The 22,159-nt window shown below is 41.4% G+C and overlaps 3 protein-coding genes across 3 annotated transcripts in view; 2 read left to right on the plus strand and 1 right to left on the minus strand.

The window, feature by feature from the left end:
- The window catches only part of polr3e (polymerase (RNA) III (DNA directed) polypeptide E), a 164,284-nt gene that overhangs the window by 15,858 nt on the left and 126,267 nt on the right, over positions 1–22,159 (plus strand). The window lies entirely within an intron of this gene.
- On the minus strand, positions 382–11,371 carry LOC133419597 (cerebellar degeneration-related protein 2-like). The gene is made up of 6 exons (XM_061708852.1): positions 11,111–11,371; positions 9,669–9,781; positions 5,856–6,004; positions 5,586–5,756; positions 3,114–3,333; positions 382–2,373 (listed from the first exon to the last, which is right to left on the minus strand). Exons 1-6 carry the CDS (start codon positions 11,190–11,192, stop codon positions 1,816–1,818), a joined length of 1,293 nt encoding a protein of 430 aa, XP_061564836.1. The 5' UTR covers positions 11,193–11,371; the 3' UTR covers positions 382–1,815.
- The window catches only part of si:ch73-127m5.1 (neurotrypsin), a 40,211-nt gene continuing 39,591 nt past the window's right edge, over positions 21,540–22,159 (plus strand). The window contains exons 1-2 of the mRNA XM_061708795.1: positions 21,540–21,579; positions 21,680–21,861. Of these exons, the coding sequence (XP_061564779.1) occupies positions 21,561–21,579; positions 21,680–21,861 (201 nt within the window). The 5' untranslated portion in view covers positions 21,540–21,560. The remainder of the gene's footprint in view (positions 21,580–21,679; positions 21,862–22,159) is intronic.

The raw sequence follows: 22,159 nt of genomic DNA on the forward strand, positions 1-22,159 counted from the left end.
TGTTTATCATACAAAAATGACTTACCCCACTTTTAATATGTTATCTATTTTCATAGGACAAGCTTTGATTTCTCATTATTTCTTCAGGTTAAATACAAAAAAGCTTTTAGCTTCCAGTTTACTGAAGTCTCATTCTTGTCTTCCTTTTTTTTTAAATCAGCCAGAGCTAGACTTAAAGTGATCTTTATTTCCACGGCAAAAATGTATTAACTTGTGAAACTGATTCCTAAAATATTTATAAAATATTTAAAATATTTCCTACGATGAAATTATCTCCACTGTTACTTTGCTGTTTCTATGCTCAGCAAGCTGTGATGGATATTTTAAGACAAGTAAACGATCGTTCATCTTCATTTTTTTTGCTATAAAAATCTTCATTAATCTCAGTATTAATAACCATTTTATTTATTTATTGGCAGGGTTACATTGTGTACAGTTCAATTGAGGGTCTGTAGGAGATTTAATCCCAGCAGCAAACGTGATTGAGAACTTTACAGTTTTACATTTTGATTTCGCTGCAGACCAACTCTGAACAAAAAAGACACGAGCGTCTGTCGGCTTGCTTCAGGTTTTATGGCTCAGAGCAGTAAACATCACAAGTGAAAACACATCCTATGCGCGCAGCGGTCAAGCTTATGGACACACACAAAACAGGCAGCAAAAGCAAGAAGACTGCAGGTGAACGCAGCTTCAAACATTCCTTCATCAGGCTTTTACAGGTTACATCAGCAGGTAAACAGTTATGTTTCATTAAACTTCCCTCTACTATGACATTCATTCACAGCCTGCTAATCTAACATACAACAATCACGTGTAATTTCAGAGAAGGATATGTTGCATCTACGGAAACCCGAACATATCCCAGCACCTTCTGAACATCATATTGCATATTAAATATCTGGCCAGCCGTGCACGGGCTGGCCGCACAGGCAAAACTATAAACAAGTTCTTTTTTTCTGTTATTTTTCATGATAATTGTAAAGAAAAGTATATATTAATTATACAAAAACAGCAGGTATACAGCAAAGGTCTATTTTAAGGGTTGCACTTATCATTTTCTAGAAAGTTTCCTGGAAAAAGTGACAATTAAAGTAAACAGAAGACAAAAGCAGCTTCACTTGTTTCAGAACGAGCAAACAAATATCGGTCCCTCTCCTCGTGTTTTAAGCTGCCTGGGCTGCAATTTTATTGCTTTGTTTCCCTGCACCCTCCGCTGCTCGGTCAGAAGGCATGTCGCAGCTTAATCTAGCAGGAAAGGGGGCAGGTATCTCCCCGGAGGCTGCTGGAGACCAGACATAAAGCTAAAAGAGAAAGAAATTGGAGCTTCTCAACTCCAGATTAATTCAACCAAGAAGATGCTGATGAGACTCAGAGACTTTGAAAAGCCCTGGCTTCTTAAATGAAGGTATCACCTAGTTTTATAGTTTTCTCTGGCAGTAACTTTCAAATTGGAGCTTTGGATGGTGAGATGGACCGTTAGACGCCCTGGTAAGGTTCTGGGAACTTTACGTGTCCGTCTTGCTCTGCCTCCACAGTTTTTACAATCATAACTTCATGTTATCTTAGCCAGGAACTTCTGAGAGTTTAGGTTAATGCAATTATGGAACCCATAAAATAAAGACAAACGAATCCTTTCACAGGAGTGAGGCGGCCGTGTTTAGCACCGGTGTTTTTGTGCAAAATGAGGCACATCTGCCACACGAGGAGCTGGTGTTTTAAATGTCACCGCCTTCTGGACTTTTCTGGCCAGAGAGGAGTCTTTCTTGAGTGTCGTTGCGTAACTGGAAGACGGCATCGTTGTACTCAGGAATGAAACTAAAGCACCGTAGAGGTTCTCTCCCGGTTTTCAAGCAGGTCTTCTTTGGTTTTCTTAATGCGGGAGAAGATTTGTTTGAAAAGTTCCTTGTACTCTGGCTGGTGGAAGTCGTCGTCCAGGTCTGCGGTGTCTGCCGTCTGCACCGACTTGTGGCTCTGCGTGTCCTCCTCCTCGTCCTCCTCCGCCCTCCCCAGCTGGCAGCGCCGCAGCAGCTCGTCGTACTTCACCTGCAAGGCACTGTACTGGGCGTCCACCTCGTTGAGCAGGGAGATCCCGCGGTACTTCACCACCTCTGCCCGCCGCACGCACGAGCACTCGTGGTCGGGGATCCTGTCGGGGGAGCCGGGCGCCTGCGTGGCCTTCATCAGCCGCTCGCTGGCCCAGCGCTTCAGCACGGCCGGGGCTTTAGCCGCCGCCGGCTCGGCCGCGCCCCCCTCCTCCTCCGGGTTCAGGAAGAGCCCGTGGAGGAAGTCTGGCCTGCTGGATCTGGAGGAGGACTCCGACTTCCAGAGCTGCCGGAGCTCCTCGGCCTCGTGTTCCAGCTCCGACAGTCGGGCCTGATGGAGACAAGAGTATTTTACCATGAGTCCGACAAAAGCATGAAACAAGCTGAAACCATCACACGTTTATGAAGTTGGAAACAAAAACCCGAACCTAGGGCTGGGCGATATGGACCAATAGTCATATCTCGATATTTTCTAGCTGAATGGCGATACTTGATATATATCGATATTTTTTCTGTGCCATAATTGGGGTTTCCCCCAAAGCATTATAGCATAGCATCTCTGTTAGCTTCATTTTTTTCTGAGGCAAACCCTTAAAAAAACAGTCAGTTTTAATACAAAGCCTCGTGCCAAATGTCACACTGGTACATTTATTAACAGAGGTCTGCACAATATCAAAATGTATAAAACAAATGAAATAAAAAATAAACTGCCTGCATATATAGAATAAAAATGTTTCTTGAATAAAATAAAAAAAAAATCCCTTTCCTGCATAACAATTAAATTAAAATACACTGTGCAATTAGTACAATGTAGACAGTAACAGGCAGACTTTTCCACTGAGGTTGACAGTTGTGCAAATAACAAAACATTTGTGCAAATCTCAAATAAAACATTCAAGTCAATTTGTCACAAAATAAGCTATATCAAAATCATAAAAAAAAAGAAAAAAAAAAAAATTTAAATCGATATAAACGATATTGTCTCGTACCATATCGTGTTTGAAAATATATCGATATATATTAAAATCTCGATATATCGCCCAGCCCTACCCGAACCCCCCCCAGACCTACCCGGCACCCCTCCAGCGCCGCCAGCTGTTGCTCCAGCGCTGAGTTCTCCCTGGCCAGGAGCTCGGCCTCTCGCTCCGCCGCCTCCCTCCGAGCGCGCTCCGTAGCGAGCTGAGCCTGGAGGACCCGGAGGGATTGCTGCAGCGACGCGTGTTCCTCCTCCCGCCAGGACGCCGCCGAGCACTCCAGGTCGTCTGAGCGTTTGCTGGGATCACAGTCATTCCTGCACAGAGACGTTCACCCAGATCTCAGAGAAACACGTGACGTGGACACCACCTGTTTAAACACTGCATGATGTGACGACGATGTGCTGGAATCACTTTCTGACAACATGGAAACCAAACCAGCAGGGAGTAAATCTGCTGATTTAGAGACGGATTCATCAGTTGGAGCAAGACGGGTCGATAGAGAGCCAGGACAAACTAATGATAAGCTAGTTAGAGTCTATTTTGCTGCCGTATACTTCAGTTTTTGTTTTGTTTAGGTCAGGTTCAGGCAAACAGCTTCTACTTTCCCCTTCAGCTTGCAGTTGGTTAGGGTTAGGAAAAAAACTATTTGTTGGATTTAGGAATCAATATTACTTGGTCAGTGTTTAAAAAAAAAATCGCCTAGGTAGCTCATAACGTTCTGTAGAACCAGCGTGTAACTTTGACAGTAATGAACCTCCACCCCATAATGCAGTGTTAGTAAGTCGTGCTTATTTTGCAGTTTTCTGTGAAACAACATTTAAATCTGCAGGCTGAACCACTTGTCATTTCTGCTCACTAAAAACTTAAAATTCACTATAAAATTCAGCTGTTTTTCCAGCATTAATAAAAAAAAAAAATTATAATCTCATCAATGGGATTATATTAGTTTAATAAAGGAGAACAAAAGTAGAAGGAACACATCAACTACTGCTTGGAGCTTAACTTTTTGAAGAGTTTGCTGAAATTGCCAAAATCTACAACTGTTCAATGATGAAACTTTAGAGAAAAAACAACAAAGAAACCTCATTGGATGATTTATATTTTGCAATGAGGCCTAAAGTTTAAGAAAAATAAACAAAACAAAAAACCAGTTAGGGTTGAGGCTCACGATGATTTCAAAAGGGAAAGAACCTGGTCCTCGCTAACAACGCTAACGATGTAACCTGGAAACAAGGAGTGGGAGCGGCCGGCTCCCTAAACCATGACAAATATTGCTCCAACCATTGCTTGATGTTTCCTTCAAATATCAAAAAATCAAAATCCGACAGCACTGACTTGAAGTACAAAACTTTAACTTTAAACTTCGCGTTTCAGCTTACCGCGTCCGATTTTCTGCTGCTGTGCAGTGATTTAACCATATATTAAAGTTTTGTACTTCAAGTGAGTGCTGTCTGATTTTGATTTTTTTAATGTTTTTTGGACTGGCACCCGGTGACAAACTTGCTCTTTTTGAGTGAGCACGCCAAGTCTGCCGATTACTGCTTTAAATATCAACACACGTGACTTAATCCAGAAATGGCTTACCCTCCTTTAATTGTTGGCAAATCTATTTTTATTTCTATTTATTGTGCTCTCATGGAAAGGAACATATCATAAAATATAATTGGAAAAAAGCATGTTTTTTACTTTTTCTTTTTTTCTCCATCCAGTTAGTTATTATGAAATATTTGGCAGTCGACAAAAGAAATGATAGGTTAATCTTTACAACCGAGTTACTTTGGTTAGCTATTCTTCCGCTCAGTTACATAACCAAGCGCTCTCTAATCTATGACGGATCTGCTTGATGCCAAACAAAGCGAAAGGTGACAAGAAACCCAGCGAGAGCATGTAAGACGCAAAGGTTCTGTGCCAAGCTCGGCCTCACTGGACTGATGTGACTTTCAATCATTGAAAAGTAACACAAATATTGTATTTTCTGTCTGGATTCCATATTCAATTTATTTACTGTCTGACAATAACAGAATTAAAAAAATTGGAGAAGAAGTAAAGCTATACGAGGTGATTAGATTAGGAGCAATTAGGGAGAGTTTGTGCCCTCCTGCTCAGACTTTGACCTCCTCCTTTCCAACCTCACCCCCCGCCGCTGCACTCTGACTGCAGACGTCATTATGTTGATATCTGTGACATTTCCATGCACCTGACCCCGGTGTTTGGGGTCAGCTGTTCAAAACAGGATTACACACCGAGGCGGTGAATGAAGCTGCCCCAGCGCAGGCCGGGAGGAAGCAGCAGCGGCATGAGACATGCACTCTGCTGCGAGGAAGCCAGCAGGAGGTGGATTAGCACATGGAGCGGACGGTTAAACCCAGGAGGATTTGCTGAGCCCTCCTCGAAGCTTACAGGGAGCTTCTGGATCAGAAGCAAAGCAGCTAAGACTGTTCACCATAAATGAATAGTCTGGCCGTTGTATTTGCAGATGAAACAGAACTTGATATTGAGGTAACATCATCTAAAGTTTTGGTATCAGACTGCACATTTTGATGTTTGGTAAACACGGCATGCTCACCTGAGGGAGTTCTGCAGCTCCTGCAGGCAGGACACGCTCTGGCTGCTGCGAGGAGACCACTTCTCTCTGGGTGGAGGCTTCTGTGGGTGACACGGGCTCAGCTTCAGCTCCTCCACCTGATGCTGCAGCTCCTCCACCTGCGTCTGCAGCAGGTCCACCGTTTCCGTCAGCCTGCACCATCAAACACACCGCTGTGACGTTAGCAGGGAACATGTCAGGCAGACAGGACGTTTATAATTTCCCTACATAGTCCGGGACTTTCAGAGTTACCCCATTATCTTCTGCTTGGCCTTCTTGTTGTCCTGGACCAGTTTTTGGTTACTCTGCTCCAGCTCGCGGGAGGCCACGTCCAGCTGCTCGTACACTTTAGCATGCTGGTCGTTGACCTGTCGGAGGAGGTCCACCTGCTTCGTCAGGTACTGCCGGGGAGAGACAGGTGGTGTTCACACAAAAGGAAAAGGAACCAAATCATTTCTGAAGAAAATTTGAACCTTTATATCTGTTAATAATCTGTTATCTCCTGTAAGAGAGGATATAATTGGTTTAAATCTTTCCATGCAGGATAAACTAGAGCAGGGGTCGGCAACCCAAAATGTTGAAAGAGCCATATTGGACCAAAAACACAAAAAACAAATATGTCTGGAGCCGCAAAAAAATGAAAAGTCTTGTATAAGCCTTAGAATGAAGACAAATGGCGAAAGGCGAAATGTCGAGAAAAAAGTCGAAATGTCGAGAAAAAAGTCGAAATGTTGAGAAAAAAGTTGAAATGTTGAGGAAAAAGTCTAAATGTCAAGAAAAAAGTCAAAATTTCAAGAAAAACATTCGAAATGTCGAGATTAATGTTGAAGTACAATCTCGAGAAAAAAGTCGAAATGTCGAGAAAAAAGTCAAAACTGCGAGAAAAAAGTCGAAATGTCGAGAAAAAAGTCAAAATTTCGAGAAAAAAGTCGAAATGACAAGATTAATGTTGAAGTACAATCTTGAGAAAAAAGTGGAAATGTCGAGAAAAAAGTGGAAATGTTGAGAAAAAACTCAAAATGTTGAGAACAAAGTCGAAATTTTGTGAAAAGTCGAAATGTCGAGATTAAAAATGAAAGGAAAAAGGTCAAACATTTTTTAAAAAGCTCCAGGAGCCACTAGGGCGGCGCTAAAGAGCCGCATGCGGCTCTAGAGCCGCGGGTTGCCGACTCCTGAACTAGAGCAACAAAGAATTGAAAACCAGCATCGTCTCAAGGCAGAGTTCGGTTTCTTTACTGTAAACATGACTGAATTACAAGAGGAAGACCTGTACCACATGTAGCAAAATACAATCCAGTTAAAAACAGCCAATCGTAAGGTTTACGTACCAAAACAACCCCCCAAAAAACAGACATGTGCACCAAACCAGGTCTAATCATTACACTGGCCTACAAAGTCTAATTATCTGCTAAAAATTATGAAGAAATTACTTAAGAAAAAAAGTTTAAAAGGTGAAACAGTGTCTGAAAAGCTAAATACGCACAAAACAAACCCAAATCATGACCCCTCCGCCACCATGCTTCACTGTGGAGATCAGCTGTTGGTGCTGATGATGCTCAGCCTTCGTCACACGTGGTGCCGAGCATCTCTTATGTGGTCTCCTCCATCTCACACCCCGTAAACACATGGGCATGATCTTGACCACCGTGAAAGACTCGTGCAGACATCTCTCACTGCAGCTGTGAACCAGCAGTGCTACAACGTGAGCGTTCAACGGCGGTTTCAGAGGCCTTGCAAGCAAAGTTTGCCTGAGATCATTTAATTTCCTTGCCAGAATTCCTGTAACTTTCTAACAAATAAAAGTGCACCATGAAATGACGTATTAGTTGATGTAAGTTGAGCAGGTTTTGTCTACGATCAGCATCCACCTCCCCCCGCGATCCAGCAGCTCTCGTCGCCATACCCTTTTTTAATGATGTAGCTCAGATTAAGTCTGACTTTACGCTCTTTAAAGGTATTGTGACATCATTTTTAACATGCTTTTAACACTATTAAAAGTCTTGGCCAACATCCCTCAAATGTGTCTAAAAGAGTGTAACAAGAAAAACTTCACTCTAGTACTCTTTTCCTGGCTTTTTATTACAGTGTTTTTTTGCGCCGTGAAAAATGCTTCCTTTCCCCCCTTTCCTGTCAATCATTGCTCCGCTCCTCCTCCAAACCTCCTCCTCCTCCAGCCATACGCTCACAGCGGCGTCGGAGCGACAGGCGAAGCATGCACGGAAAAGCAGGAGGGCGAACCACAGCAAACAATCATAAAAATAAAGGCATGCAAGCAGCACTGTCCCCTTATCTTAAGTCCAGTCAGTGGCCGCGGGTCTTCTTAGCAGTTTTCCTCCGGTGATTAGAACAAAAGAGGCTCTAAACTTAAGCCTCATTTATGGTTCCGCGTTAAATCGACGCAGACCCTACGCCGTAGGGTTCAGCGTATGGTGTAACGCGGAACCATAAATGGAGAGGAGAGGAGACAGGGAGCTGGGTGGAGGGGGCGGTGATTTAGCGGATCGTTACGTAACGATCCGCCACCAAACCACATGCGCCGTTTTTGCATAGTTATGCGGAAAATCCCAGAAAGCACACAATACACTGAATGTTAAAAGTTTGTTGTTTTTTGGGTGTAATTGATGTCAAGACACCCAACAAAACACAAAAAATCAAGAAAAATGTGTTTTTCATGTCACAATCCCTTTAAGCCAATCACATTGATGCTACGCAGCCACATCTTTTTCCGATGTGATCGCACATTATCGTGTAATCGAGTGCATCCAAGTAGAAAATTGTACATTTTGGTCGCGTACGGGTCGATTAACGGAAACAAAAGTTGGTGAGAAGAAACTCGTCTATAAACACTAGGAAAGGTATACAATAAAAACGCAATAACATATTTCAGTTAGATTTTAAAAAACAATGCTAATAAGGTTAAAAATAGCAGAATTAAAAAAAGGTATTTAGATATTAACATAGATGAATGAAAATGCCGTTATTCAACTTAGACCACCACAGAGTTGTAAAGATGGTCTATGAGGGACTTTAAATATTGAAGGCGTGATTTTTGCAACCAGAAATCATGTCCTGCACATCTTTATTTACAAACACTAAGGACTGCAGCAGAGTAAATGTAATGAGGTAAGCTCAAATGTTGTTTTCCGGTAACACCAAGTGTCCCCTGTGTCATCAAAGTTCAAATGTGCGATAAGTGTTTATCTAATCAGCAGTGTTAAGACAGGACACACTGAGACTTTGTTATCTGATTTCTTGATTAAAAACATGAACAGTAATAAAAGTTTAATAAAAAAAGAGCTAAATATCCATATTATACCGACAACAAACAGTTCAACAACACAAACACTGGACATAAATATTCAAAACACAACGATTGACATGTATGTTTATGTTAAATGGGTTCGCTCTGCATTCAAATACTTGTTTTCCATGTTTTTACTCCGTTATCATTAAATGCCTTTCTATCCATTTAGGGGTGGTTGTAAATCAGGTAATCTATCGTAACACTCCTCATGGGCATTACTGCTGAGGTCTTAAGAGATTATTTCAGTAAATCAGCAGAGACGTGATCCAGCATGGACCCAGACAGCCAAAACTAACCCTGTTTCTAGAAATTAAGTTTAAATCTACTAGAAACCCTCAACTCCCAGCTCTTCCTCTGAATACAAGACGAGGCAGAGCGGATAAGCAGCTAATGTTTAGAAAAAAATAGTTATTTTCTTTATTTGTATTAGTTTGATTGAGCCGGAAAGCCACAAGCTACTTTCAGAGGGCTGATGATTTCAATAATAAACCAAACTCGACTGTATTTTGAAAGAGCCCAGCTATTTTAGCTCTGGTCTTTAGAGTTCGGGGCTGCTGGAGAAAAACCTCTGAAACATCGAGCTGAAACAGTAAAGTACACGTTCCTCCATCTCAAAGCTCGTCTATAATGTGACTCAAACCTCTGACCAACTTAAACAGCATCTTTAAACGGCTTCTTCGGGGAAATCGCTGCTTTGTGAGGCAGGATGAGTTGCAGCCCATCCTGCCTCTGTTGGGGTGAGCCGGCGTCCCCGTCCTCACCTCGATCTCCTGCAGCTGCTCCTGGTTGGTGGTGTACATCTGCTGCAGGCCCTGCTCCAGCTCCCTGTTCCTCTCCAGCAGCGTCTTCCCCAGCTCGGCGGCCAGCTGCAGGTCTGCAAGAGAAACTGAGTGAGCAGGAGCCAGGCGTGCTTCAGCGTTCATCCTTCAGAGCCACTGATGGAGACACGGGGAGCTCGCAAGCAGCTTTGGGAGCTTTTGTGTGTTGGCTGGCAGGAGTCCAATGACCCAGTTTTTCTCCATCTTGAGAAAGTGATTTTTATTTTGTTGAAATGTTGAGTTAATAATAGGGCTGGGCGATATGGACCAAAAGTCATATCTCGATATTTTTCTAGCTGAATGGTGATACTCGATATATATCGATATTTTTTCTGTGCCATAATTGGGGTTTCCCCCAAAGCATTATAGCATAGCATCTCTGTTAGCTTCATTTTTTTCTGAGGCAAACCCTTAAAAAAACAGTCAGTTTTAATACAAAGCCTCGTGCCAAATGTCACACAGGTTCCTTTATTAACAGAGGTCTGCACAATATCGAAATGTATAAAACAAATGAAATAAAAATAAACTGCCTGCATATATAGAATAAAAATGCTTCTTGAATAAAATAAAACAAATATCCCTTTCCTGCATAACAATTAAATTCAAATACACTGTGCAATTAATACAGTGTAGACAGTAACAGGCAGACTTTTCCACTGAGGTTGACAGTTGTGCAAATAACAAAACATTTGTGCAAATCTCAAATAAAACATTCAATTCAATTTGTCAAAAAAATAAGCTATATCAAAATCATAAAAAAAAAAAAAAAATAAAAATCGATATAAACGATATTGTCTCGTACCATATCGCGTTTGAAAATATATCGATATATATTAAAATCTCGATATATCGCCCAGCCCTAGTTAATAATTTACATCACATGGGTCCAGCCTTTAGCTGCAATTTAAAACTACATGCATGTAAAAATGACTATAATAAAGATGGTATTTTACATAAGCAAACACTGAATGCATGCAGTACAGATAGCAGGGGTGAATAAAGTCAAATCTCCTCTCAGGTGCAGCCTGTTTCTGCTTCTTTACCTCCAGTTTGCCGCATATGTGAACGTCCTGCTGACTCCTGTGTTTCTGCATCTTGTCAAAATAAACCTTTTTCAAATTCATCTATGATTGTTTTTTATCTAGTGTGAATATTTAGTGATTAAAACACTGCATAAAACAGGTTAAAACATGAAAATGTTGCAAATATTACATTTACAAAGCACCAGCAAGGTGTCAAAATAAATGTGATTGTAAAACATATATTTAATATTGCAATTGTATAGAAAATCAGCGGTACTTATTCTAATTCTTATTCTAGATGATAAAGAACCAATACTGTTTATATATATTTTAGTGGCAATAAGACAAAAATAGGAAATGTACCATGTTCAAGGTCTTGCTTGTCGTACCACGGTTCCTCCTCCTTGATCTCAAATTCCTCCTCTACAATCATGTCTGTCAGCATCTTCACCTTAAAACCGCTCACTCTCGCAGAGGCAACTTCTTATTTCTGGATAAAAACTAAAACAGATAAATACGAGGCACTCAGGCTGAGTGTGCGCCCTTCCCGCCCTCAGCCGCAGTTACCGGTGCCACCGTCATCACCGGAGGACAGACAGATACACACACAGACAGACAGACAGCTGCTCACAGGGAACCGCTGCCCACGGTTCACACCGGCTTCCGGTTGGGATTTTCAGAATAAATGTCAATCTCGTTTTGACCTTTACAGGAAGCTGTGTACAGTGACTGAAGAGTCCAGAAACACATTTTTTTTCCTCCATCTTGAGAAACTGAAATTCATTTCCTGAAATTAAATGTAATAGTTTGGATAAGAAATTACGGAGCCCCTCTGGTGACATTTGAAAAAAATAAAATAATGCGTGGCCACGCATTAATAACTCGTGGTCACACATTAATAACTCGTGGCCACGTATTAATAACTCGTGGCCACGCATTAATAACTCGTGGCCACGAGATAATCAATGCGTGGCCACGAGATAATTATTGCGTGGCCACGAGATAATCAATGCGTGGCCACGAGATAATTAATGCGTGGCCACGAGTTATTAATGCGTGGCCACGCATTATGTATCTTGTGCCCACACATTATTTTACTCGTGGATGGCATTTTAACCTACTGTCTGGACTTCGTGGATGCAGCTTCCTTGGTGGGATGGTTATTCATCATTTATAACGGCAATTATAGTCTATTTATATTAAAGAGCAAGAGTATTGTCAAGGCGAGTGTAGTAATAACATGTGAAAAAAATTAAATAATGCGTGGCCACGCATTAATAACTCGTGGCCACGCATGAATTATCTCGTGGCCACGAGATATTAACTCGTGGCCACGAGTCATTATTTTATTTTTTTCAAATGTCACCAGAGTAGATAAGAAATTGTACACGATGAAAAAAAAGACAGTCAATGGAACCTTAATGTTATATAAAGAAAAATAAAGTGAGGAGTTTCAGCCTTTATTCAGACAAACACCACCAGCAGAATAAATCCTTTTGAACAAAATCATCAGATTCAATCCTAATCTTGTATCATACATAGACTATACGAAATATGCACATATTGTGGGATATGATTAAAGACTTTGAATGTCAAAGTAAGAAAGATTACAGTTTAATTATGTAATTTTAGATTAGACTAAAATAAACATGCAGTTCACTTGAATTACTCTTGGAAATAAAAAAGGTTAGTGAGCAAAATGGCATAGAAAAATTATAATAATGGTAGACCTTTCATTTTTCTAGTCTATATGATGCTTTTACTGTGGCTATGACAAAGTGCAGACAACACACCGGTCAAATCATTGTTTACAGAAATACATTTTAAAGGTATCTATTTACCTACTCATATCATGTGAAACAAATACAGTATACCAATATAAATCAAGCTTTATATAGGCATACCAACATTTTACATCTTGGGATGTTTCACTTATCATTTTTGCTTATTTTATTCGATATTTATAGAAATAACCTTAATGATCACGTCTGATTTTTCCTCAGAAACGTAAGATAAATGAATAAATAAAATAAAATAAAATGAACTAAAATAAAACGTGCCTTTATTTTGGAGTCTGGACGTGTAACTTCCTGGCCACGCCGCCTCACCGCCAGGTTTCGCCGCCTGCACCTGCTGCTTCTCCCGAGGCAGCAGCCCTCCCCATCACCACACGAGGGCGCTGCAGTCGACCTTTAAGTATGTACGTACACGTGCTGTGTCTGTTTAAGTTTTTTGTTAAAAGTATATTCACACCAAAATAATCGTCGTCAGTACTAATGTAAATGGTGGAACTTTCAGTTATGCTAACACGACGGCAACATGGGTCTGTTTCTATGGCAACCAGTCCACTTTGGGTCTTCTCAAATTAAATAAACTTTTGTTTCCAATTCACTATTAACACCCTTACATGGGAATTTTAAGTGCCCAAGCTGCTAATAAATTGGGAAGAGTCCTATTTTTTACTTTGACTTTGGTTGGTATGTTAAATTAACCTCTTTAAGTAAAGGTTAGCTCCAGTACAAAATAAATACATCAATACAATACAAATAAAAATAAAATGAAATAATAATAAAAAAAAAAAAATAATAAAATGACCCAATTACTAGTGAATGCCTTCCATTGATTCACCTGATCTTACAAATCCTTCAAGCAGTTTGTACTTAGTTTCTCTATAAAGTTACATGTGTTCATCACGATTTTAATTTATGATTTGATTATTTTTGTCAACTTAAGATACCAAAATTAAATACGCAATTAAATAATGAAATGTATATCCAATGAAATATATTCACCATTTAATTATTTAATGATACATTTAATTATTTAATTGTATATTAAATAAATTATATATTTATGTATTTCCATTTTTTTTTATTTCATTGTACATTTATTCAATGATTTAATTAATTAATTATTTATTTAATTTTGACTGTTTCAGCGTTCCATAAAACAAATCTTCGAGGAGTGTAATTGTACTGTAAATGGTAGAAAACTTTCTTTAACAAAATACCTCAAAATTATGAAAAATCTGAAGGTTTTAATGCCATGGTTCACATTGCAAGTATGGTTTTCCATCAGCTGGTGGCAGTGTTGTTTTTATTATGTGGACTGAATTCCCTGCTCTGGGACACGTACCCAACAGTCTTTGTTCAAACCAGACAAAGAAGACAGGATGTGCACACTCTTGCTTTCATAAATTGTTCTTTAGAAAAGATTAAAACACATTAACAACATTACCACCGAGAAATGACACACTGTTTACATAAAATCAAGCTTTTGATCATTAGCAGGTTTAGATTTCTCTTAGGAAACATCCTCCTGATGATGAGTGGTTAGATGTAGACAGACGTTGATAAATAGACTCAGTTTCTTCATCTTCTTTGTTTTTGTTCATTTTGTGAAATCGCATAACACACTTATTTTTAATATAATAGTTTTGCTTGTACATATTTTGATATCTTACTAATACAATCCAATAACATGGTATTGCACACAGATTATGATTTTAGTGTATTAATTTTACTTTTGTAATTTTATTTTTGTCCTCAGTCGGTGTCCAAGACCATTTGCTGGAAAACCAAACAGCATCATTTACCCAAAGCAGGACCCCAGCTCTTAGCTGACGGGAACAGAAGCAGCTCTGTACTTCCCGCTGAATTATATACAGTGGTGTCTTCATATGAATGTGTCTTTAAAAACAACATTTTAACACCAGCTGGGACTTGAAATCTTCCTCCGCCCCCTCGAAACACCTGTCTTCCAGCGGATTTGCTCTGTTTTGTTCTGACCGAAATACTTCAGCGCCATGGGACTGATCACATGCCACCAAAACTTCCCTCACAATTCCCAGAAGACTTACTTACTGGTGTATCTCTGACTGGTGGCTGTTGGTACAGACATCAGAACCTCTGAGAACAGGGGCGAAAATCCCGGGGGGGAGAGGGGGGACAAGCCCCCCCATTAGTAAAGCTGTCCCCCCCTAGAATAATTTGAGACAGAATTAATAATTTTGGAACAATGCAGTAGTATTTAGTAGTGATGCACCAAAATTAAAATTTGTGGCCGAAACCGAAATCGAAAATAATAATAAACAGTAAAATCTTATTACACTTAAAACAAGAGTCATCACCAGAAAAATAACTTGTTATTTGACAATTTTCACCTGTTTCAAGTAAATTTTCACTTGAAATAATTAGAAAAATCTGCCAGTGGAACAAGATTTATCTTCTAAGCAAAACAATCTTGTTCCACTGGCAGATTTTTCTACTTATTTTAAGTGAAAATCTACTTGAAACAAGTGAAAATTGTTGTTTTTTTCCAGTGATGAGTCTTGTTTTAAGTGTAATGAGATTTTTTTTAACTAAAAATGAGACATTTTAACTAGAAATAAGACAAATATTCTTGTTAAGATTTTGGGTTTTTGCAGTGTATTATACCAGATGTGCTGTATTATTGCCACCTTCCACCTAATACCATTGTTTTGTATTGCTCTAAGAAAGGTCTTCTGCCTGTTTGCGAGATAGAGTTGAAAATGTCAAAATGCTGTATTAAAGGAAGGCTAAAACTTTTATTCCTTGTCCCCCCCTGGATTTATTCTCTAAAATTTTACTGTTTATTGTCCCCCCCAACTATGAAACGGGATTTTCGCCCCTGTCTGAGAATCTTAAAACACAGAGGAAATTAGTCATTTTTTGGCTTTTTTTCCCCTCGTACCTGCAAAACCACATCCTGATGGGTTAATCATGACCGTGCTTTAGAGCAAAGTGGCATATTTTGGGGGATTGAATGCAAATATTTTTCCAATCGATGATCAAGTGTCACTTCAACCGGAAAGCTCTGTGACAGCAGCCTTTCAGAGACGGTGTGAGAGATTGTGAAGCCGCAGGAGTCTCTGTGTCATGCTCCATTTACCTCACTAACCCCAGGCCACATTACCGAGCCAGGTTGTAGATTAGCTGCTCTAACATCAAGCCTTTCCTTTGAGGCATTTCTTAACTCCAGCCTCTTCATCTTACATGCACTCTCCCCATCTCTGCTCCACCTCCAGCATCCTCCCTCTCTCCCCATCCGTCCGCAGCCATCCTCCTGATTTCAGCATCTCTGTTTTGCGGCTGTCAGCGAGATGAGAGAAAAACCACACCAAGAAGGGAGGGGGGTCTCTGCGGGGACCCGGCTTCTCAGAGTGGTAGAGCTGCTGTGATCTTTTCCCACAGAATCAAGACTGTTTGTGTTTCTCCTGTCCACACTTGCACCGGTGGCATTTTTGTTTTTGTTGATGCTGTGCTGCAGCCCCACTGTGGACTTCATGGGGTGTGAAATGTCAAAACAGTAGAACGAGATCCCGTACGCTCCTTTAGCCCACCTGGCAGCAAACGATAAGAGAGAACAAGATTTCCACTCATATTTTCTTGCATGTGGCACTGGAGAGAAGCAGCTCAATAATGCCTTTTGCAAGTGAAGGGAAGTCAGATAAACTAAGGGAGGAAATTGAAACATTACAGGCAAGCATGTAGAGCCGTGCACACATCCCCCCACACCCCTGAAGCAATCTGGGTTACAAATAGGGTTTTCTTGCTCCCGTGGCGTGGAAATAGTGGCATCAATGTGCCGCAGAAACTGGTAATGAGTCGTTAAAAGAGAGATTTGGAGCTTTACTGATCCGTTTCCATACCAACTGTCTTGGCTGCAGGGAGTGAATCCTCTAAACATTTTTCGTGGGGGAGATGGGGTGGGTTGCAATGGGATTTTTAGAAAGTACTCTCGATTAAATCCTCAACGAATGCTCCATGCATATTTGTGAGCAGACGTTCAGTGTGACAGGACGAGTAATTTGACTGATTCGCTTTCTTCCTTCCTTTTGTTCTGGGCATGAACATACACAGCCACAAATGGGAGATGTATCTGCACTAAGTGGAGCTGCTGTGTTGCCATGACAACCAGCCGCATTTAAAGAAAAAAAATCATTGTGATGCCAACTCTCATTCAGGATCATGTATGTGGGCTTGTGTTTGGATGGAACGGGGAAGACAAAAACAACGGCGCACGCAAGCCAGCATAAATATGGCTGTATATGTGCACAGATGTGGTTTTATATTGCAGATGTGCATCCACCTTGTTTTAGCTCACATAAAATCCAATAAACAGAAAATGAGGAACAAGGGAGAAAGGGACACGAAGATAACAGATGACGGAAAGATGGCAGTGATGATAGGACAAATTGGGACGATGATAAGCGAAATTGGATTTGTGTTATCACCGAACAGCAACTTCAAAGGCTTCGTCGGCAGGGGAAGCTATAAAAGTTTAAAGAACAAAAAAAAAAAGTTAATTTTACAAGTAATCTCCCACCCTGGGGCTCGTGGGTAAAACAAAACTCTGTGAAGTAGATGAATTTAGCTAATCTCTCTCCCACAGCTTCAGGGAATCTCAGAGGCAAAGGGATGAAAAATCATCATGGTGCATGGTTTAAAGCTGAAAATTTAGGGAACAGGGACAACATTTGTCCCTGCAAACACAAAAACAGGGCTGCTCTTTTAATGTTTTAGCATTGGAGAACGATGGGCAGTACCAACACCCAGCTGGACACGACTTTCAAATAAAAAAAATACATTCAAAAACACTTTATTTACCCCAAAGGTGAATTAACTGATACAGTAGTCATGATTAAAGTTTCTTCAGAGATTCATTGTAGAGGTTTATTGCTGTGGGCAGGAAGGGCCTCCTGGAGCCGTCTGTGTTGCTGTAGAGCTGAAGCCTCTGACTGAACACTCTGTTGCCGATTCACTGTGTTGTGAAGAGGATGCTCAGGATTTTTGATGATCTTTTTCATTTTATGAGGTATCCTTCATTGCACGCCGGAGGCTCCACAGCAGAGCCAGCCTTCTTTATCGGTTTGTTCAGTTTCTTTAAGTCACTGGCTGTGCTGCTGCTCCCCGACAGATGGCTTCAGATGTCATTGAACTCTCAACGACAGACTTATAGAAGACAGTCAACATCTTGCTGCAAACAGTGAAGGAGCTACCCTTCTTTAGGAAGTAAAGTCGGCTCTGTCCTTTTTTATAAACAGCATCAGTGTTGTATCTCCCGTCCAGTCGTCCAGGTGAACCCAGAGTTGTTTATACTCCTCCACCACCTCCACTTCTTCTGCCATGATGGAAAAACCGTCTGACTTAATCCTAGCTCCCCTAAAATCAACGATCATCTCCTTTGTCTTGTTCACATTTAAGCTGAAACCATTGTTCCCACACTATAAGATTATAAAATGAGATAAGATAAGATAAGATAAGATAAGATAAGATAAGATAAGATAAGATAAGATTATCCTTTATTTCTCCTTCAATGGGGTAATTCACTTTGTGCAGCAGCAGTACACTCAACACACACATTTAGGGAAAGGGTAAAAAAGTAAGAAATATATAATTACGAAATATAAACAGTATATACATTGGAATGAAGAATAAAAAGTAGTGCAGTACGGGAAAGAAAGAAAATCAGTGCAAAAAAAGCAGGTAGGATGTGTATGAGGTAGACAGATATTGCACATGTTATTATTGCACATGTTATTATTGCACATGTTGTTATTGCCCATTACGACTGTGATCAGGCCTGGTTGTACAGTCTGATGGCAGCGGGGAGGAAGGACCTGCGATGCCTCCCAGTGGCGAATCGCAGGTGACGAAGCCGGTTGCTGATGGAGCTCTCCAGGGTTCTGACAGTCTCATGAAGGGGGTGGGAGGGGCTACAAGACGGTCCACCAGTTCTCCGTACTCAGTCTCTTGTCCATCACTGATACCCCCTACGACCGCAGAGTCATCTGAGCATTTCTGCAGATGACAAGACTCTGACTCGTACTGGAAGTCTGAGATGTGCAGTGAAGAGGAGTGGTGAGAGTACAGTCCCCTGTGGTGCTCCTGTGCTCCTCACCACCTAGTCAGACTTACAACCATTCAATCTGTGGTCTGTTTATCAGGTGGTCAGTAATCCAGGTGATTGTGGAGGTGTCCACCTGTTTCTTCTGGAGTTTCTTATGTAGTGATGCAGGCAGGATGGTGTTAGATGCTCTGGAGAAATCCAATCAAAGAACTCACTCCTCACAGTGGTGTCTGCTTTGTTTCACGATGTGAGAAGTTAGGGCTGTGGGTCTACAGTCGTTAGGAGAATATGGATGAGATCTTTTTGGTACTGGAACAAGGCAGGATGTCTTCCACAGCACTGGGACCGTCTCCTGGCTCAGGCTGAGGCTGAAGAGGCGCTGCAGAATCCCACATAGCTGGTTTGAACAGGCGTTCAGGGTGATGCCATCCAGACCTGTTCAGTCTCTCCAGCTTCCTCTTCACCTGACTGCCTAGAGACAGACAGGCAGGAGGGGGAGGGGGCCCAGCATCTCCTGATGTGGTCGAGCAGCAGCACAATCCATGGCTGAAGTGGAAGACGAGACAGCTGAGGTGTGACAGGAACGCTGTGGGTCAAAGGAGGATGGGAGGTCTGTTTGGCTGGAGGCGGAAGAGGGGGATGCTGAGCTTGTTGAAGAGTGTGTTTAGTTCATTGTCCAGACTTCCACCTCTCTGGTCCTCCTTCTGCTTGAAGCCTGTGATCTCCTTCATCACTGACCACACGTCGTTCTGGACCTCGTTCTCCCGCGTCCTCCTGTGCACCCCCTTGTGTAATCTTGACTTTCAGTTGCTTTTGTTATGACCTCAATAATTCTGTGTCTCGAGGCTCTTTTTTCCATGTTGGGGAGCTCTTTCAGGGTTTACGACTGGGGAAGCACACTACCGTTCTGGGGGCGATGATGTTGTCCAGACGGAAGGTGATATAGTCGGTCACACACTCAGTCATGGCATTGATGTCACCTCCATGTTGCCTTTCCTACATAGAACTGCCTGTTTAAAGCATTATACCCCTAGTTTAGTCAGTTATTGCATTTTGTTGATGCATTTTGACATTTTCATCATCAAATACTTTTTTCCATCACTGTTTCTTATGATCTTTAACTTCAATTATTACCAAGATGATCTGTGTTTCTCATTTTCTTTACATGTTGTCATCCACAGCGTTAGTGTTTTAGCACACCAGTGTTGGCTCACAGAGATGATAGAAGTCAACATCCAGTAAGAAATGAAATACTCTCCGGGTGACATTTCACTAGAGTAAGATAAAGAACTGGAAAAAAGCTGAGCTGACCTCTTTTCTGCAGCACCGTCCAACTTAGTGAAGACAAATCCTACCGTCTGGCCGCTCTGTTTTTATCTGCGCTCAAGTGAAATGCTTCTTCCTGGATCACCTTCAAATGCAGCATATTCAAAAACCCTCTCAGGCAATTTTGTCAACAGCTATTAAAAAAAAAGTATATATTTTATGAGTCCTTGTCACTATCAGACAAATCTTAGCTTTGCTGAGTTTACTTTACTGCCAGATTCTGTTTTGGATGCTTCTTCACAAAGCTGATTATGTTTTATCAGATTTAACAGCATGAGCTGCAGCAATACAACAAATTAGTTGTGGTTTCCTCCAAAACTTATTAAGATGACTTAATAGGGACAATTTGTTTGAGGTTCAGTTAGTGATATCTCTTCTGGTGATTCATTTTATTGAAACTATACATTTTATTTATAGATGGTGGTGCCACAGTTTGGAGTGCAAGCATGCTGGTCTGAGATCTCATGTAGAAAATTCGCTGGCCATTAATGTCCTGTGTGCAAGAAAAATATGTTAAACATTTTCTATGATTTTTTATACACATTTTTCTTTGCTGCATAATTCTTTGGTGGCTATCAAATCCTGACTCACGTTTCCAAGTCTAGTTCCTTCATCTAAACAGCGTAATTTCACATTAAAAGTCACATATGTCAGTACAGTCAAGTACTGTGTGTTGTATTATGCAATTAAGTAGAAAATAAGTGTTTCCTATTGAATTTAATTTAATATTTTCAACTATGGATTTATGCATCAGAACATGAGCTGAAAAGTAGAAGTGGCATCTGAAAAACTACAAATCTGGTTAGACCTGGTATTAACAGCCCTCCTGAGTGACCTCATGACAAGTGGACAGCCTTAGGTTCAGGCGTAAATGGATCCAGGACACATTAGCAGAAGCACTGAGAACAGATCCCTCGGTGGTCTCGGCCACATGTGAGTACAGTCCTTTAGCAGTAAACACGATGCATCCTGGGCTTGTCTACCTAACGGATGTCTTCTTTGTGAGCTGACGATACACTTGTTCGCATGACAACAACATTGTTAGATGTTTCTGTCTGCATTGTTTCAATTTGGCCCCCAAAATGTCCTTCTTTTATGTAACAGCAGACAGTTTGAAACGGTGTCTATCATGAATGATCAAACAGGAGAAGCAGAGGAAGGACTTGTTTTTGTTGAAATAAATGTAGTCAAATTTGTTTTGTACCTTTTGAATTAAAGCAAGAAAACCCCATAATGGTCACTGAAATAACTTGAACCTAACATGAGTAATATATAATTTACTACAAACTGACAGTTAGACATTTTGGCACAACCTCTTGAGGCAATCACTGCAATCCAGTGGTTTCTGTGACTCTCAATGAGACTTCCACATCTGTAGACACATGTGTCCAGGCAGATACGTGACGTTGGGCTGTGAGTGATTATATGAAGGGGTGATTTTTCTTAAAAAAAAGAAAAGCCTAAGTAGAGGGAGTTCAGTGGTGGATGTGTGCCAAACTGTCCGCAATACAACATGAGCCCAAGTACCATCCCCACGCAAACCTGAGTGTCACAGAGAGGGAGAGAGTAGAGTGGCATCTTCTTTTTGCAGAGCTCAACACTATAGGATCAGCGCATGTGTGTGGTGTGTGTGTGTGTGTATGTGTGTGTTTCCCATCCCGTTGATCGTGCCGCACCCTGTCTTCTGTGCGCACACCCCCCCACCCACATCACTCTCCACGTTTCCTCCAGCAGCAGCAGCAGCAGCAGCAGCTCGGCACCGCGGACAGGTCGGACCTCGGGATGGGAGAGGAGAGGCGGCTGCTGGGGCTCTGACACGGACACGGACACGGACACGGGGAAGGATGGCTCTCAGCGGCCGGGACATGTTCTTCTGGGTCGGCACCGCCTGCCTCTGGCTGCCGCTGCTGGCGGAGGTATGTAGGACGTCGGAAGCCGCCCGCTCATCATTACACATCTCTGCCCACTCCATCCAAAACGGCCTGATTGGGTTTTTCTTCAGCACCAGTGTCCCGTCTCAGTAACGCTTTGTTTACCTGTATTTTCCTGCCACATTAGTCCAACTAGGTCCCTCATTAAGGTGATATCTTATATTGATCATTTATATGTGGAAGTGAAGGTTATACTGTATGGAAGCTTTAAGGACCTGCCCACGTCACACGTTTTCTGGCTGCACATCAAACCCGCCGTTCATTCATTCAGGAGGCAACAAAG

The sequence above is a fragment of the Cololabis saira genome, chromosome 19 (assembly GCF_033807715.1).
Source record: "Cololabis saira isolate AMF1-May2022 chromosome 19, fColSai1.1, whole genome shotgun sequence".
NCBI classification, from domain to species: domain Eukaryota; kingdom Metazoa; phylum Chordata; class Actinopteri; order Beloniformes; family Belonidae; genus Cololabis; species Cololabis saira.

What these genes read in the sequence shown, in the direction of transcription:
- LOC133419597 (XM_061708852.1), bottom strand. Translation starts at nt 11,192, where the DNA reads ATGCTGACAGACATGATTGTAGAGGAGGAATTTGAGATCAAGGAGGAG. An exon ending in AGCAGCTGCAGGAGATCGAG is followed by an intron (nt 6,005 to 9,668) that starts GTGAGGACGGGG and finishes TCTCCCCGGCAG; the next exon opens with TACCTGACGAAGCAGGTGGA. An exon ending in CGGCGCTGGAGGGGTGCCGG is followed by an intron (nt 2,374 to 3,113) that starts GTAGGTCTGGGG and finishes TGTCTCCATCAG; the next exon opens with GCCCGACTGTCGGAGCTGGA.